This window comes from Mobula hypostoma, chromosome 11, assembly GCF_963921235.1.
Source record: "Mobula hypostoma chromosome 11, sMobHyp1.1, whole genome shotgun sequence".
Lineage (NCBI taxonomy): Eukaryota > Metazoa > Chordata > Chondrichthyes > Myliobatiformes > Myliobatidae > Mobula > Mobula hypostoma.
The window spans coordinates 92,299,739-92,314,040 of NC_086107.1; the positions used below are offsets into that span (position 1 = coordinate 92,299,739).

Below are 14,302 nucleotides of genomic sequence, written 5' to 3' on the forward strand. Positions count from 1 at the left end.
CGGTGGAGGGGAATAAACAGTCGACATTTAGGGCTGAGACTAGGGCTGGAAAGGAAGGGTGAAGAAGCCTGGATCAGATACTGAACTGGTTGCAGTGTTGGAATATACATTGACCGGTGAGATGCTGCCTGTTGTTATACTCTGGTCCCACATGCTGACTTATTCCACGGGATTATTGCACTTCACTCTGCTCTGGACGATCCCAGTAGAGCTATCAATTCTCCATTCTCTGCACACCTTGAGTCTACTTCAGAGCCTCTTAAACACCTCCATTGTAGTTACCTCCACCGCCACTCCTGGCGGCTCATTCCAGGAACACACCACTCTCTGCGTTTAAAAAAAAATGACCAGTACATCTCCTTTGAACTTTCCCCTCTCACCTTAAATGCATGTTCTCTAATAATAGGCTTAGAGGGAAATGGACATTGTGTAGGCAGAAGGAATTAGTTAGTTGGATGTTTAGTTTAAATAGATTGGCACAACATCGTGGGTTGAGGGAACCTGTTCCTCTGGTGTACTGTTCTGTGTTCCAAGTATTAGACATTTCAACCCTGGAAGAAGATGCCAGTTCTCTACTGTATGTCTCTCATAAATGCTGATTTATACTTCTACGTCAAATCGACGCCGTAGGTACGGCATAGCTGCAAACCCTGCACAGAGCCTATGCGGATCCCTACGCTGTAGCCTGACGAGCACCTCTCCCAAAATGTAACTACGCGTCACGGCGACGCAGACCGCAACAACTGTGATTGGTCCGCTTGGTAGCATCGCATTTCCTCCTACGCTGCAATAGCTTCCCATTGGGCGACTGAAGGGCAGGGAAGGAACTCTGGCTGAAATGCTTTCAATAAAGCTTTACAGACCTCCGAAATTATGGAGGACACATTTCACTTTTACGAGAAAAGACGCTCGCTTTAATCTTGTTTACCCTGAGAAAGACTATCATGACCATGAAGCCTTGCACGGGCAAGTGTGTGCGCATGCGTGACGTGTGTGAATTGCAGAGCCACGCAGACACACCAATGCAAAGTATAGATGCTCACAACGGTGTCGCCCACTTGCATAGGCTACGGCGCAAGCCTGACGCACAAGTATAAATCAGCCTCAATCTTTTGTACACCAATCAAGTCCCCCTTCCGTCTCTGCCGCTCCAGAGAAAATAACCCAAGTTTGTCTGGCCTCTTCTTGTAGCCATGCCCTCTAATCCAGGCAGCATCCTGGTGAACCTCATCAAAGTCTCTACGTAATTCCTGTTATGCGGGTGATCAGAGCTGCGCATGCTACTCCAAGTGTGGCCAGACTAGAGTTTTGTATGGCTGCAGTGTAAAGGAAGATGACCAAAGGCCTGCCTATCGATCTTGGCGTTAGGGAGTATGTTGTGGGATGAGGGAGAGGCAGAGAGGTCAGGGAGCTTCAGCATGTCACCAAAAGCATTGACAAACTTCTATAGATACGCAGTGGAGAGTATTCCGACTAATGCATCATGATAGGGTATAGAAACACCAATGCTCAGGAACAAGAAAGTCTACAGAAAGAGGTGAGCACAGCCCAGTCCATCACAGGAAAAACCTTGTCCATTGTTGAGCACATTTACAAGGAGCACTGCCACAAGAAAGCAGCATCCGACCTCAAGGTCTCCCAGCTTCCAGGCCATGCTATCTTCTCACTACTGCCATTGGGGAGGAAATACAAGAGCCTTAGGTCCCACACCACCGGGTTCATTTATTACCCTTCAACCATCAGGCTCCTGAACCAGCGTGGATAACTTTATTCAACTCCACTCTGAACTGATTCCAAAACCTATGAACTCACTTTTAAGGACTCTGTAACTCACCATCTCAATATTATGTACTTATTTGCCCAATTTGTCTCATTTTGAACATTGATTGTTCGTCAGTCTTTATTTGTGTATAGTGTTTCATAAATTCCATTGCATTTCTTTGTTTTGCTGTTAAATGTTTGAAGAAAATGAATCACACGGCGGTGTATATGGTGACAGAGACAAACTTTGAGATTACATTTACTTTGTACTTTGAGGGAAATTCCTGAGCAAATCTCCTTCCACTGGGAGTGCAATCATATCGAAGGTGAACAAGCGACTGGAGTGGGAGATGTTGGAGAACAGGGGAGCCATGCTATGAATTTAAAAATTCTCTCCTTCTCCAACCTCTCTTTAGTTTCACCAGCACCACTCTCCACAGATAAATGCTCCCCCCCGCCCCCACCCCCGACTCAAGAGGCAGTGAGCGAAATCTAAAGCAGTGGACCATAAGACATAGGAGTGGAATTAGGCCATTTGGCTCATCATTTGAACATGGCTGACTTATTATCCCACTGAACCCCTTTCTCCTAGTTTCTCCCTGTAACCTTTAATGCCCTCACTAATCAAGAACCTATCTACCTCTGCTTTAAATATACCCAATGACTTGGCCTCCACAGCTGCCCGTGGCAATGAATTACACAGATTCACGGCTCTCTGGCTAAAGAAATTCCTCTTCATCCCTGTTCTAAAGAGACATCATTCTATTCTGAGGCTGTGCCCTCTGATCCTAGACATTCTCACTATAGGAATCATCCTCTCCATGACCACTCCACCAGTTACAACACTCGATGACCACTTTGCACTTTTTACGGATTTTTTCCTATTCTTCTAAACTCCAGTGAGTACAGGCCCGAGCCATCAAACACTCCTCATACATTAACCCTTTCATTTCTGAGACCATTCTCGTGCACCTTCTCTGGACGCTCGTGGTTACAAGCGGGTCTGTGATTAGGACAGGGATCTGAACTGTGGCTGGTGTCTCAAGTGGCAGGGGTTCAGACTGTAGCTCAGTGAGGGGTCTTCGATCTCATATTCTTCCCACTATGTGTAAACACGCACTTCAGTGTAAAACTTGGCACGGGTGTGCAATGAATGAAACTAAGTTTGTTTGGATATTAATAGAAGTGACATCCAATAATCTGGAAAATCTCCTTGACAACAAACATCTCAAAGTGCTGGATTATCATCAGAATCAGACTCTGGCTACGTATACACTACGCCAGATAATTTTGAAAACAAAGCTTTTTCTCTTCGTTTTGACCCTCTGTCCACATTGAAACGGTGTTTTCATCCCCGGAAAACGGAGCTTTTCCCTCAGGTTTAATATCTCCGGCATATGTCATGAAAATTGTTAGCTTAGCGGCAGCTGTACAATGCAATACACCGTAGCATAGAAAAAAATAAATTCTCTCCATGAAGTTTTAGATTTGATCAGAAGGATTTTCCCTTTTTTTAACTGTATCCTCAAAATGGGCTGCCCAGTCCCCCTTTTTTGTTTGTTTTAGGTTAGTTTAGTGGTTTTTTTCTCAATAACAGGAAATCTTGAGTTTTTTTTTATGAACTGTTAAGAGGAGAAGTGGTTCTTTTGTCTCTTTATATTAGCTTAATACTATATATGATTTTGACAGTGTATATTCCTTTCTTTGTTTGTACTATTATCGATATATGTATTTGAGATAACCTCTCCTCTGCTTTGTATTTATCCTTATTCTTTTAAATCAATAAAAAAAAGATTGCAAGGAAAAAAAATCAATTTCAATAAGTATATATATTTATATTAAATAGTTAAATTAAAAATGTGCAAAAACAAATAATAAAGAAGTGAGGTCGTGGATTATTGGAGTTGTACTGTCTGTAAAGCTAAAATTCCAAACTTTCATTGCATTTTGACAGAAATGTCTTCGATTTAACCCTGACGCCACTATCTGGGCAGCGAAGCAGCAGGTGCTGTGCACACTGAACGAGAGCCTGAAGGATGTACTGAACTATGGCCTGTTCCAGCCAGCCAGTAACGGGCGAGACGCCAAGTTCCTGAACGAAGAGAAGCTCCTCCGAGAGTACCCGCAATCCTTTGAGAAGGGAGTGCCGTATTTGGAGGTGAGAGAGTGCCCACGGTCAGAGGGTTAATGTAGGTTGGGCTACCAGCCTGCCTCACCTGTTGTCACATAGAGCGACACACACAAAACGCTGGAGGAGCTCAGCAGGTCAGGCAGCATCTATGGAAGAAAATAAATAGTCGACGTTTTGGCCCAAAAATGTTGACTGTTTATTCCTTTCCATTGATGCTGCCTGACCTGCTGAGTTCCTCCAGTACATGTATTTTGTGTGTGTGCGTGTGTGTCCAATATTTTTAGCATCTTTAGAATCACCTGTGGTTATAGCGCTCTGGGGTGCTGTAAATGAAGGCCTGGTTGGATGAGGTACCACTTGCTCTCTGTCAACCTGAAGCCAATTTCATTTAATAATTTTCTTGCGGTTGGTAATAAAAATAAAAATCACTGGAAATATGCGGCAAGCCAGGCAACTTCTGTGGAGAGACAGTTTCAGGCTGAAGACCGGTTATTAGAGTGAGCCCTTGTTGCCAATATACTGCTCTTGAAAAGGGAAATATACACAGTGGCCACTTTATTCTGTACAGGAGAGGAACCTGGTGTGATCTACTGCTGTAGCCCATTCACTTCAAGGTTCAATGTGCTGTACGTTCAGCACACCACTGTTGTAATGCGTGGTTAATTGAGTTACTGTTGCCTTCCTGTCAGCTTTGAACCAGTCTGGCCATTCTCCTTTGACCTCTCTCATTAACAAGGTGTTTTCACCCACAGAACTGCCACTCTTGATGACTTTTCAAATTCTCTGTCAAATTTAGGGACTGTTGTGCGTGAAAATCCCAGAAGATCAACAGTTTCTGAGATATTCAAACCTTCCTGTCTGCCAGCAACAATCATTCCATGGTCAAAGTCACGTAAATCACATTTCTTCCCCATTCTGATGTTTGGTCTGAGCAACAACTGAACCTCTTGACCATGTCTGCATGCATTGAACTGCCGCCACATGATTGGCTGATTAGATGCTCATTATTAATGAGTAGGTGTAAGAATGTACCTAATAAAGTTGCCATTGGGTGTAAATATGTAAATAATCTGACTGAAAATGTATTGGGGCTGATTATTAAGTTTGCACATGACACAAAAATTGGTAAAATTGCGGGTAGTGAGGGAGTTTGACAAACGATACAACAGGATATAGACCAGCTGGAAATGTGGACAGAGAAATGGCAAGCGGAGTTTAATGCAGATAAGTCTGAAGTGTTACTCCTTAGGATGTCAAATGTAAGAGACAAAAATACATGTATTGCCTGGACTCTTAGGAGCATTGAAGTACAGAAAGATCTTTGGGTGCAGGTCCATAACTCCATGAAAGTGGCAACATAATTAGATAGAATGCAACAACCGTATGGAATTCTTGCCTTCGTCAGTTAAGGTGTTGAGTATAAAAATTGGGAAGTCATATTGCTGCTGTATAAAACTTTCGTCAGGCTGCATTTGAAGGGTGATGTTCTGGTCGCCCATTATAGGAAGGATGTGGAGGCTTTGGAAAGGATGCAGAATTTAGGGTTGTGGGGAACTAACAAAGAAGAGGGGAAGCCAGCATACATGGTGAATGGTGGGATAAGCTTGAGGGACCAAGTGGCCTACTCCACCTACTTTCCCATCCTCTCTGCCTCTTGCAGTGGTGACCTGCAGGCAGCTCACCAAGTTACTAGATACTGTATATTTCTGAACCGCAAGTGCTGCAGTCCACAGCCTGTAATCTCCCTCTACGGGATGTACTTCTGAACTGTGATCACTGCAGTCTGCAGCTTGTAATTGGGTCTGCAGCCTGGACCCACTGCAATTTGCCTATCACCACAATAGGTCAACGGCAGACGCAATCTCGATGGCTCTCCACACGGCTTTAGACCACCTGGACAACACAAACACCTACGTCGGGATGCTGTTCATCGACTGAAGCTCAGCATTTAATACCTTCATTCCCACAATCCTGATTGAGAGGTTGCAGAACCTGGGCCTCTGTACCTCCCTCTGCAATTGGATCCTTGACTTCCTAACCTGTAGACCACAATCTGTGCGGATTGGTGATAAAACATCCTCCTTGCTGACGATCAACACTGGCGCACCTCAGGGTTGTGTTTAGCCCACGGCTCTACTCTCTATATACCCATGACTGTGTGGCTAGGCATGGCTCAAATATCATCTATACATTTGCAGATGATAAAACCATTGTTGGTAGAACCTCGGGTGGTGACAAGAGGGCGTGCAGGAAAGAGATATGCCAACTAGTGGAATGGTGCCGCAGCAACAACCTGGCACTCAACGTCAGTAAGACAAAAGAGCTGATTGTGGACTTCAGGAAGGGTAAGACGAAGGAACACATACCAATCCTCATAGAGGGATCAGAAGTGGAGAGAGTGAGCAGCTTCAAGTTCCTGGGTGTCAAGATCTCTGAGGACCTAACCTGGTCCCAACATATCGATGTAGTTATAAAGAAGGCAAGACAGCGGCTATACTTTATTAGGAGTTTGAAGAGATTTGGCATGTCAACAAATATACTCAAAAACTTCTATAGTTGTATCATTGGGAGCATCACTGTCTGGTATGGAGGGGCTACTGCACAGGACCAAAAGAAGCTGCAGAAGGTTGTAAATCTAGTCAGCTCCATCTCGGGCACTAGCCTACAAAGTGCCCAGGACATCTTCAGGGAGCGGTGTGTTACAAAGGCAGCATCCGTTATTAAAGACCTCCAGTACCCAGGGCATGCCCTTTTCTCACTGTTACCACCAGGTAGGAGATACAGAAGCTTGAAGGCACACACTCAACGATTCAGGAACAGCTTCTTCCCCTCTGCCATCCGATTCCTAAATGGACATTGAACCCTTGGACACTACCTCATTTTTTTTTAATATACAGTATTTCTGTTTTTTGTACTTTTTTTAATCTCTTCAATGTACGTGTTCTGTAATTGATTTACTTATTTATTTATCATTATTTTTAAAATTTTATTTATTTTTTTTCTCTTCTATATTATGTATTGTATTGAACTGCTGCTGCTAAGTTAACAAATTTCACATCACAGGCCGGTGATAATAAACCTGATTCTGATTCTAATTTCCCTTTACGTGATGTACTTCCGAACTGCGATCGCTGCAGTCCGCAGCTTGTAGTTTACCTTCACGGGATGTACTTTCAAACTGTCTGAATGAGCTGCCGTTTTTGTGATCTCCAGGGGAATTGGGTGAACTAGACTCTTGAGAATGAAGGTACGGCTGGGGTGGCCATTGTGCTGCGTCGGGGCCTGACCAGCGGGAGACGGTTCCTTGCCCGGCTCCAGGTGGGCAGCATCGTCTGCTTGCAATTGACTGGGGTCCCTCTCTTCTTGCTACTGCCATTGGGCAGGAGGTATGGGTGTGTTGGGTCCCACACTGACAGGCTGGGGAAGCAGTTTTTGCCCTGCAGCCATTGGGCTCCTGGACCAGCTTCACTGACTCTGCCGCCGTGGATTCACTTTTGGAGAATCTGCTGTTCATGTTCTACTCGTTACCCGCTTATTTTCGTTCAACTATTTGGGCAATTTGTCCTCTTTTGCATATTTGACGTGTGGCGCGCCTTGTTGTTTGAGGTTCCTCATGTGTTCTGTTGTGTTTGCAAGAAGGTGAATCTCACGGTTGTATATTCCATATGTAATTTCAAAGGTTTCAAAGGTACATTTAACGTCAGAGAAATGTATACAATATATGTCCTGAAATACTTTTTCTTCACAAACATCCACAAAGACAGAGGAGTGCCCCAAAGAATGAATGACAGTTAAACGTTGCAACCACAAAGCTCCCCCCAGCTCCCCTCCCTCCCGTGCGTAAGCAGCAGCAAAGCAATGATTCTCCCTCCCCACCAGCAAAAAAAAGCATCACCCCCCCACCGAGCACTCAAGCATGCAGCAAAGCATCAATAAAGACACAGACTAGCAATACCCCAAAGACTACTCATTCACCTTGTAATTCGACATACCACAGGCCTCTCTCTCTCCCTAATAAGGAAAAAAGAGGTGTCCCGGTTTAACAGCGAGAGAGGAGGCATAACTGATTTATGATGTTAAAAGTCCGTTGCGTCATTTTTTCCAAGCTCTGTGCCCAAAGAACTCAGGTCTCTGGGCACACAGCCAGCAGCCAGCTCGCTGCTTTCGATCTTCTGTCTCCCACGACGCACCGAAATCCTGCAGAGACACCGATCTTCAGTCCGCCCGTCTCCAGAGCCACGAAATCCTGGAACTCCGAAGGCGAGCTAATCTCCTAGGCCGCGCCTTTGGCATATCGAATAACAGGCAGCCGTGAAACCCCGAGAGCGGGTCCCTTTCCCGTAGAGAACCGAAGTCAGCTTGTAACTCCAGGTCAGTCTCTTCAAAAGAACTCTGAAAGGGAAAAACAGAGATATTAAAGATAGAAATAGAGTTGTTTCCGAAGCTGCAAGCAGAGGAGTTGCCGTTAGGCGCCATTGACTCTCCTGAACTCCTGCAGAGTTATTACCATTTGGTAATAACTTTGAACTTTGGCTACAAGGCTGAGGTCTGGAGTGACATGTAGGAGAGGTGGGCAGCCTCTTCTCAATATTGGACATTATTGAACCAGTTGGGGTTATTGAGGACTGTCTCCTGGATTCGCATTCATTACTGCTGCCCTTCGCTTCGTAAGCACGGTTTGTTAATTAACTGAATTTACATTCGCCAGCTGTTGTGGGAGGGGATTGAACTCATGGCTCTAGATTATTAGTGTAGCCTGTCAGGAGCACCGACCCAGTCGTGTTGCCGCATTGCTGCCGTTCCCTGTCAGGCTGACGACAGCAGTGGTGGGTGTGGGAGTTTCTTAATGGAAATCAGAAATTCACGGAAGGAGTTTCTCCGACCAGCTGTTCCCAGCATCTGTGGTTGGCGTAACACCAGCGTCAGTGGAGATTCACTGGATGTGTTACGCAGCAGCAGTGAGGATTCACCAGGTGTGTGACTGTGGCATCCGAGGGGATTTACCTGGTGTGCAGCGCGGCGTCTGCGTGAATTTGCCCGGCCTGCGGCGAGGTGTTGGCGAGGATTCATCCACTGTGTGACTCTTGCCTTTCTCTCTCCATGCAGTTTCGCTACAAGACGCGGGTTTATAAACAGACCAACCTGGACGAGAAGCAGCTGGGGAAGCTTCACACGAAGGTGAGTGCGTGGATATCCCACCGCCAAAGGGCTGGTATGATGCCGCATCCACTGCGGCTTTTGGCTGCAGCTGTGGCTACACCAGTCAGCGAGAGGATAGGGGAGCATCCCACACCCCTTGCTCAACCCCACCCACCGTCTGTTTCTACTTTTCTCTCACCTCCCCCCTCAGAAAGTTCCTTTCTGGGACAGGGGAAGGTGAGGAGTGAGTGGGAGGCAGGGGGGATGAGGTGTAGGGGAAGGGGTGGGGAGAGTGTGGGGAGCGCAAGGTAATACGGGGAGAGGGAGAAGGAGAGAGTGGGGAAGAAATGTAGGGAAGAGGGTGGGGAAGAAAGGATTTGGGGAGGTGGGAGAGAGTGGGGGGAGGAAAGTGAGGTAGCTGGAAGAGGGGGAGGGAAATGGGAGGAAAAAAAATGAGGGGGGGAAGAGGCAGAGAACAGGTGCAAAATGGAGATTTCCAGTTTTAGAGAGTGAGGGAGTGCGGAGGACAAACTCCTCATTGTGAATGAAGAACTCTTTCCAAGTGTCTCTCCTATAGATCCCACTCTCTTCCTGCTGCCCTGGCCCAGAGCGGAAGGAGTACCTCTCTCTCTCCCACCTACATCCCTTTCCAAAGTTGGTGCCCGCCAGTCAGCCCCTTACCACTCACCCTCCTGCTGAAAGCCCAAGCCAGGTGGGCTGGACATGTGGTCAGAATGCCAGACAGCTGATTGCCTAAGCAGCTGCTGTACGGAGAACTGTGTCAGGGCAAGCGCTCAGTCGGGGGGGGGCAGAAGAAACGTTACAAAGACTGCCTCAAAGCATCCCTCAAAGGCCTGGGTGTCGACATCAACACGTGGGAGACGCTTGCCCTCGACCGTCCAGCTTGGCGCAGCAAGATCACCACAGGAGCCCGTGCAGCTGAAGTCAGGCGCATCATCGAGGTGCAACGAAAGCGTGCTGTGCGCAAGGCCCGAGCAGCATCCACTGCCACGACAGCACCCACCCACTTGCGTCCCACATGTGGGCGAGCCTTCAGGGCCTGGATTGGCCTCATCAGTCACCTCCGGACCCACAGCCACCAATCTCCCATTTGACTTTGAAGCCATGGTCATCTTCGACTACAAAGGATGAACAACAACAACTCACATTCTGGTGCAGAGAGGCGCAATATGTACCATGGCACGTCGTCATCAAGGTCCAAGTCTCCCACCCTCCACAATGTTGGCTACACACTCATCCCTGGTTTTAAAACCTTCTATAGCTGTGGTTCACGGGTTCATCAAAGGTCAGAGCACTGATTTTAAAAAAAAAACCCTCCTGCCTAGCTTACAAGGCTTACAAGGTGGAATGGTAGCATAGCTGTGAGCATAACGCATTAGATTGTCAGTGATCCGGGTGCAAATCCACTGCTGCCTGTGAGTGTTTGCATGCTCGCCCTGAGACCATGTGGGTTTCCTTTGGGTGCTCTGGTTTCCTCCCATGTTGCAAAGGCGTACTGGTTAGTAGGTTAATTGGTCACGCGGGTGTAAATGGGCACCTCGCACTCACTGGGCCCGAAGAGTCTGTTACCATGCTCCAAATCTAAATAAAATAAAAATTAAATGCAAAGGATATTGGTGTTGATTTCATCAGAAGACTAGATATAATGTCTTGATAAACTAATTACAACCAATCATCTTTTCATTTCATTATACATGTGAATATTTCAATTCTTCCCCTTCCTCTGTACCGTCAGTGAAATCTTAGAGTTTGAAAATAAAACCAACTAATATTTTCAAATGTCAGCTTAAGCTGACCAAGTTTAAATAATTCCCTTTGAAGCTGTGACAAGCTGACAACTCTGACCAAATTAATCTTCTCTGCACGTTTTCTTCTCTTGCTGTAGCATTATCTCTCCCTCCCCCAGCCCCCGCTCCCTCCCATCAACCCCTCGGTCTGTCTCTCTCCCTCTCTCAGTGACAATGCATTCGAATAAATTCACTGATCTGATCTCCTTTTCCGCCTCAGCATTGTCCTACTCATTGTTCCCTCCCCTACACCTTTCCTCATCCCTCACCCTCCTCACCCACTCATCTTTTATCCCTCCCTCTCACCTTTCTGTTCTGCCCCTCCTATCCTTTTCTGGAACCAAAATTACCCACTAAAGCCAAACCCCCATCCGCTCTCACCATAAGTTAAACCTGTGGTAACCCCATGATTAATTCTAGCAATGATTCTAGGGATCATTGACTTACAAACTAAATCACGCTATAACCCTTAACACACAGGTCGCTGTCCGTGGTACTGAAATATGTGATTGCTCTATATTTTACTCCATACTGAACTCACAATATGTCACTTAGATTCCTTAAGTTATAGACTAGAAGGTCCACACTGACTTGTTGCCCATCTACAGGAATCCCATTTGCCTGCATTAGAAACATATCCTTCTATCCGTGGCCTATTCAAGTGTCGCAATGCTTCTTCAACATTGTGATTGTCACTGATTCCACCATCTCCTCTGACAGTGAGTTCCAGATATCATCCACTCTTGGGGTGAATAACTTATCCTTCAAATTCCCTTTAGGTCACCTTCCTTTAATTTGTTAGAACTTTAAAAGACTATGAGAGGCATAGACAGAGCAGACAGTTCATATCTTATTCTCAGGGTCAAAATAGCTCGTACTGGAGGGCATGCATTTTGGGTAAGAGAGAGTAAGCTGAAAGGAGATGTGTGGAGCAATGTTTTTTACACAGAGAGTGGGGGGGGGGGTGCTTGGAATGTGCTTCCTGGGGTGTTGGTGGAGGCAGATATGATAGAATGCTTAATAGACTCTTAGATAGTCACATGAATGACATTGTGTAGGTAGAAGGGATTAGTTTAGCTAGGTTTTCAATTGCTTGTTTAATTAGTTTGGCACAATATCATGAGCTAAGGGCCTGTTTCGTGCAGTACTACTGGTGTAACAGTTTACAGCACCTGTGATCACGATCAGGGCTCAATTCACAGCACTGTCTGTAACCGGTTTCCGGTTTCCTCGCACTTTACATGCTAGAGTTAGTGAGTTGTGGGTGTCTAAGTTGGTGCTAGAAGCATGTGACATTTGTGGGCTGCCCCCAGCACATCCTCAAACAATGTCCATTAATGCAAATGGTGCATTTCACTGTCTGTTTTGATGTTCATGTGACAAATGAAGCTAATCTTTAATCTTATCTTTTATATGGGAGGCAGAGTTTGAGGGTCGGCACAACATTGTGGGCCGAAGGGCCTGTACTGTGCTGTACTATTCTATGTTCTATGTTCTATCTCTTGGCCAGAAGAGCACTTGTTTCAAAAACTAAAATTGTTTGTAAAAGTATATGCATAAGAAATGCAATAGAAATCGGTCCATGTCTTTCCTTACATTAATAATGTTTTCGATTCAATACATTCATTGTGCCCATGAACCAATGTGTTCTGTTTGAAAGGTATCCACATCACCCATATGTATCCCTGTTAAGCAGTGCACAGTGAAGTGTGTGAAGGTCTGTTACTCAGAGCCCAGTGACAGCAGGACCCTAAAGTGTGCTCCTTCCCCACCGAGCCCTGCTGTGGCTGCACTGAGCTTCACTGCATCCCTCAGCCTGGACTGACAGTCGGCAGCGTTCCCTTATGGACATCTCCTCACACTGGAATACCGACAAGTTTCAGAGTGTCTTTCACCAAGTTGTGTTTGAGTTTTGAGGTGAAAGGTCACTATTCATCCTCCTTACGCTTTTGTCTTATAGAGTCATAGAACATCAGAGCCTAGAAACAGGCACTAAAGGGCATCCATTCCTTTTGAAGTGCTTTTCTGTCTAGTCCTATTGACCAAAGCACTCCATACCCCTCCAACCCATGTGCCTATCCAAATTTCTCTTAAACATTGAAATTGAATCCATATTCTCCAGTATTGCAATGTCTTCTCATTTCTGGACAACATTTTGAGCAGCTCCTCTTTCACACAGGCCAGTTTGAAGAAGTTTCTGGAATATGTCCAACATGGAGCAGCAGAGAAGGTTCTCAAACTCCTGGATAAAGGGCTGGACCCCAACTTCCATGATGCAGAGACTGGAGGTAGGTTCATGGCTCAGCTGTTGGATAACCAGATGTTCACCGACACTGGGTGAGCTTAAAAAGAGGGGAAGAGGAGGAAAGAAGAATAGGGGCATCAAGGGTCATGGGGAGAAGACAGGAGAATGGGGTTGAGAGGGACAATAAATCAGCCACGATAGAATGGTGGAGTGGACTCGATGGGCTGAATGGCCTTTTGTTCTTATGGAACGTGCTGGAAGAGGCTGTGGAGAGGAAAGAGAGGGTTTGGGGAAGGGAGGGGAATGGCAGAGGAACATCTTGGAAATGGGAGGGGCAGTGGTAGAGAGCAGGGAGTGAAAGGATTTGAAGGGGAAGGAGAAGAGGAGGTTGTGTACAAAGACTGAGGGGAGGTGGTTGTCCACTAAGTATGAGGTAGAAGGGAACGAGAGAGGATAAGGATTCGGGATGGATTAAGGAACAGGAGAGGGAAAGGGATTGCAGGACATTGAGGCTGGCATAATCCAAAGTCTGAAAACTTCCGGAGACTAATTGGAACTTATTTTTCCCTTTAAAATGTCTGCAGCAAGGGGTGGCACCGTGGTACAGCGGGTAGAGCGGCTGTATCACAGTAACCGAGACCCGGTTCAATCCTGACCTCTGGCTGTCCGTGTGGAGTTTGCATGTTCTCCCTGTCACTGCTTGGGTTTTCTCCAGTTGCTCCAGCTCCCTCCCACATCCCCACGATTTGGGCCAAGCACAGACAGAAGGGATTGGTTTAATTTGGCACTGCGTTCAGCGCAGACTTTGTGGGCCAAAGGGCCTGTTGCTATGTTGGACTGTACCTTGCTCTACCCCAAAGTACCAGTGGCAGGTTAATTGCCCCAAAGACTCTCCAGGCCACTGTGATGAGCTGACAGTCGAGAAGGACAAGAACTGAAGCCAAAGGAGGTCAAAGCCCCAAGGAAGGAGGATTTTACCTGCTGTTCAGTGTGCTATGAGAAGAGGGGTATGGATTGACATATTGGATGCTTCACAACTACAGAGACACGTGTTTGTTTCTGACCTTGGGTGCTGTTTGTGTTGGGTTTGCACTTTCTCCCCGTGACCATGTTGGTTACCCTGGGTGCTCCGGTTAACTTCCACTTCCCAACCATATGCCAGTTGGTATTTACAGCAGCCAGTGCGAACTGTTTCCCAGTGTGTGGAGTCAGTGGGAA

At 46.3% G+C, this 14,302-nt stretch overlaps 1 protein-coding gene across 4 annotated transcripts in view; it reads left to right on the plus strand.

Annotated features, from left to right (window-relative positions):
- Window positions 1-14,302, plus strand: part of shank1 (SH3 and multiple ankyrin repeat domains 1) — a 281,534-nt gene that overhangs the window by 101,514 nt on the left and 165,718 nt on the right. For all 4 annotated transcript variants that reach the window (XM_063062528.1, XM_063062527.1, XM_063062526.1 and 1 more), the window contains exons 3-5: window positions 3,716-3,919; window positions 8,999-9,070; window positions 13,019-13,127. In XM_063062528.1, the coding sequence (XP_062918598.1) occupies window positions 3,716-3,919; window positions 8,999-9,070; window positions 13,019-13,127 (385 nt within the window). The remainder of the gene's footprint in view (window positions 1-3,715; window positions 3,920-8,998; window positions 9,071-13,018; window positions 13,128-14,302) is intronic.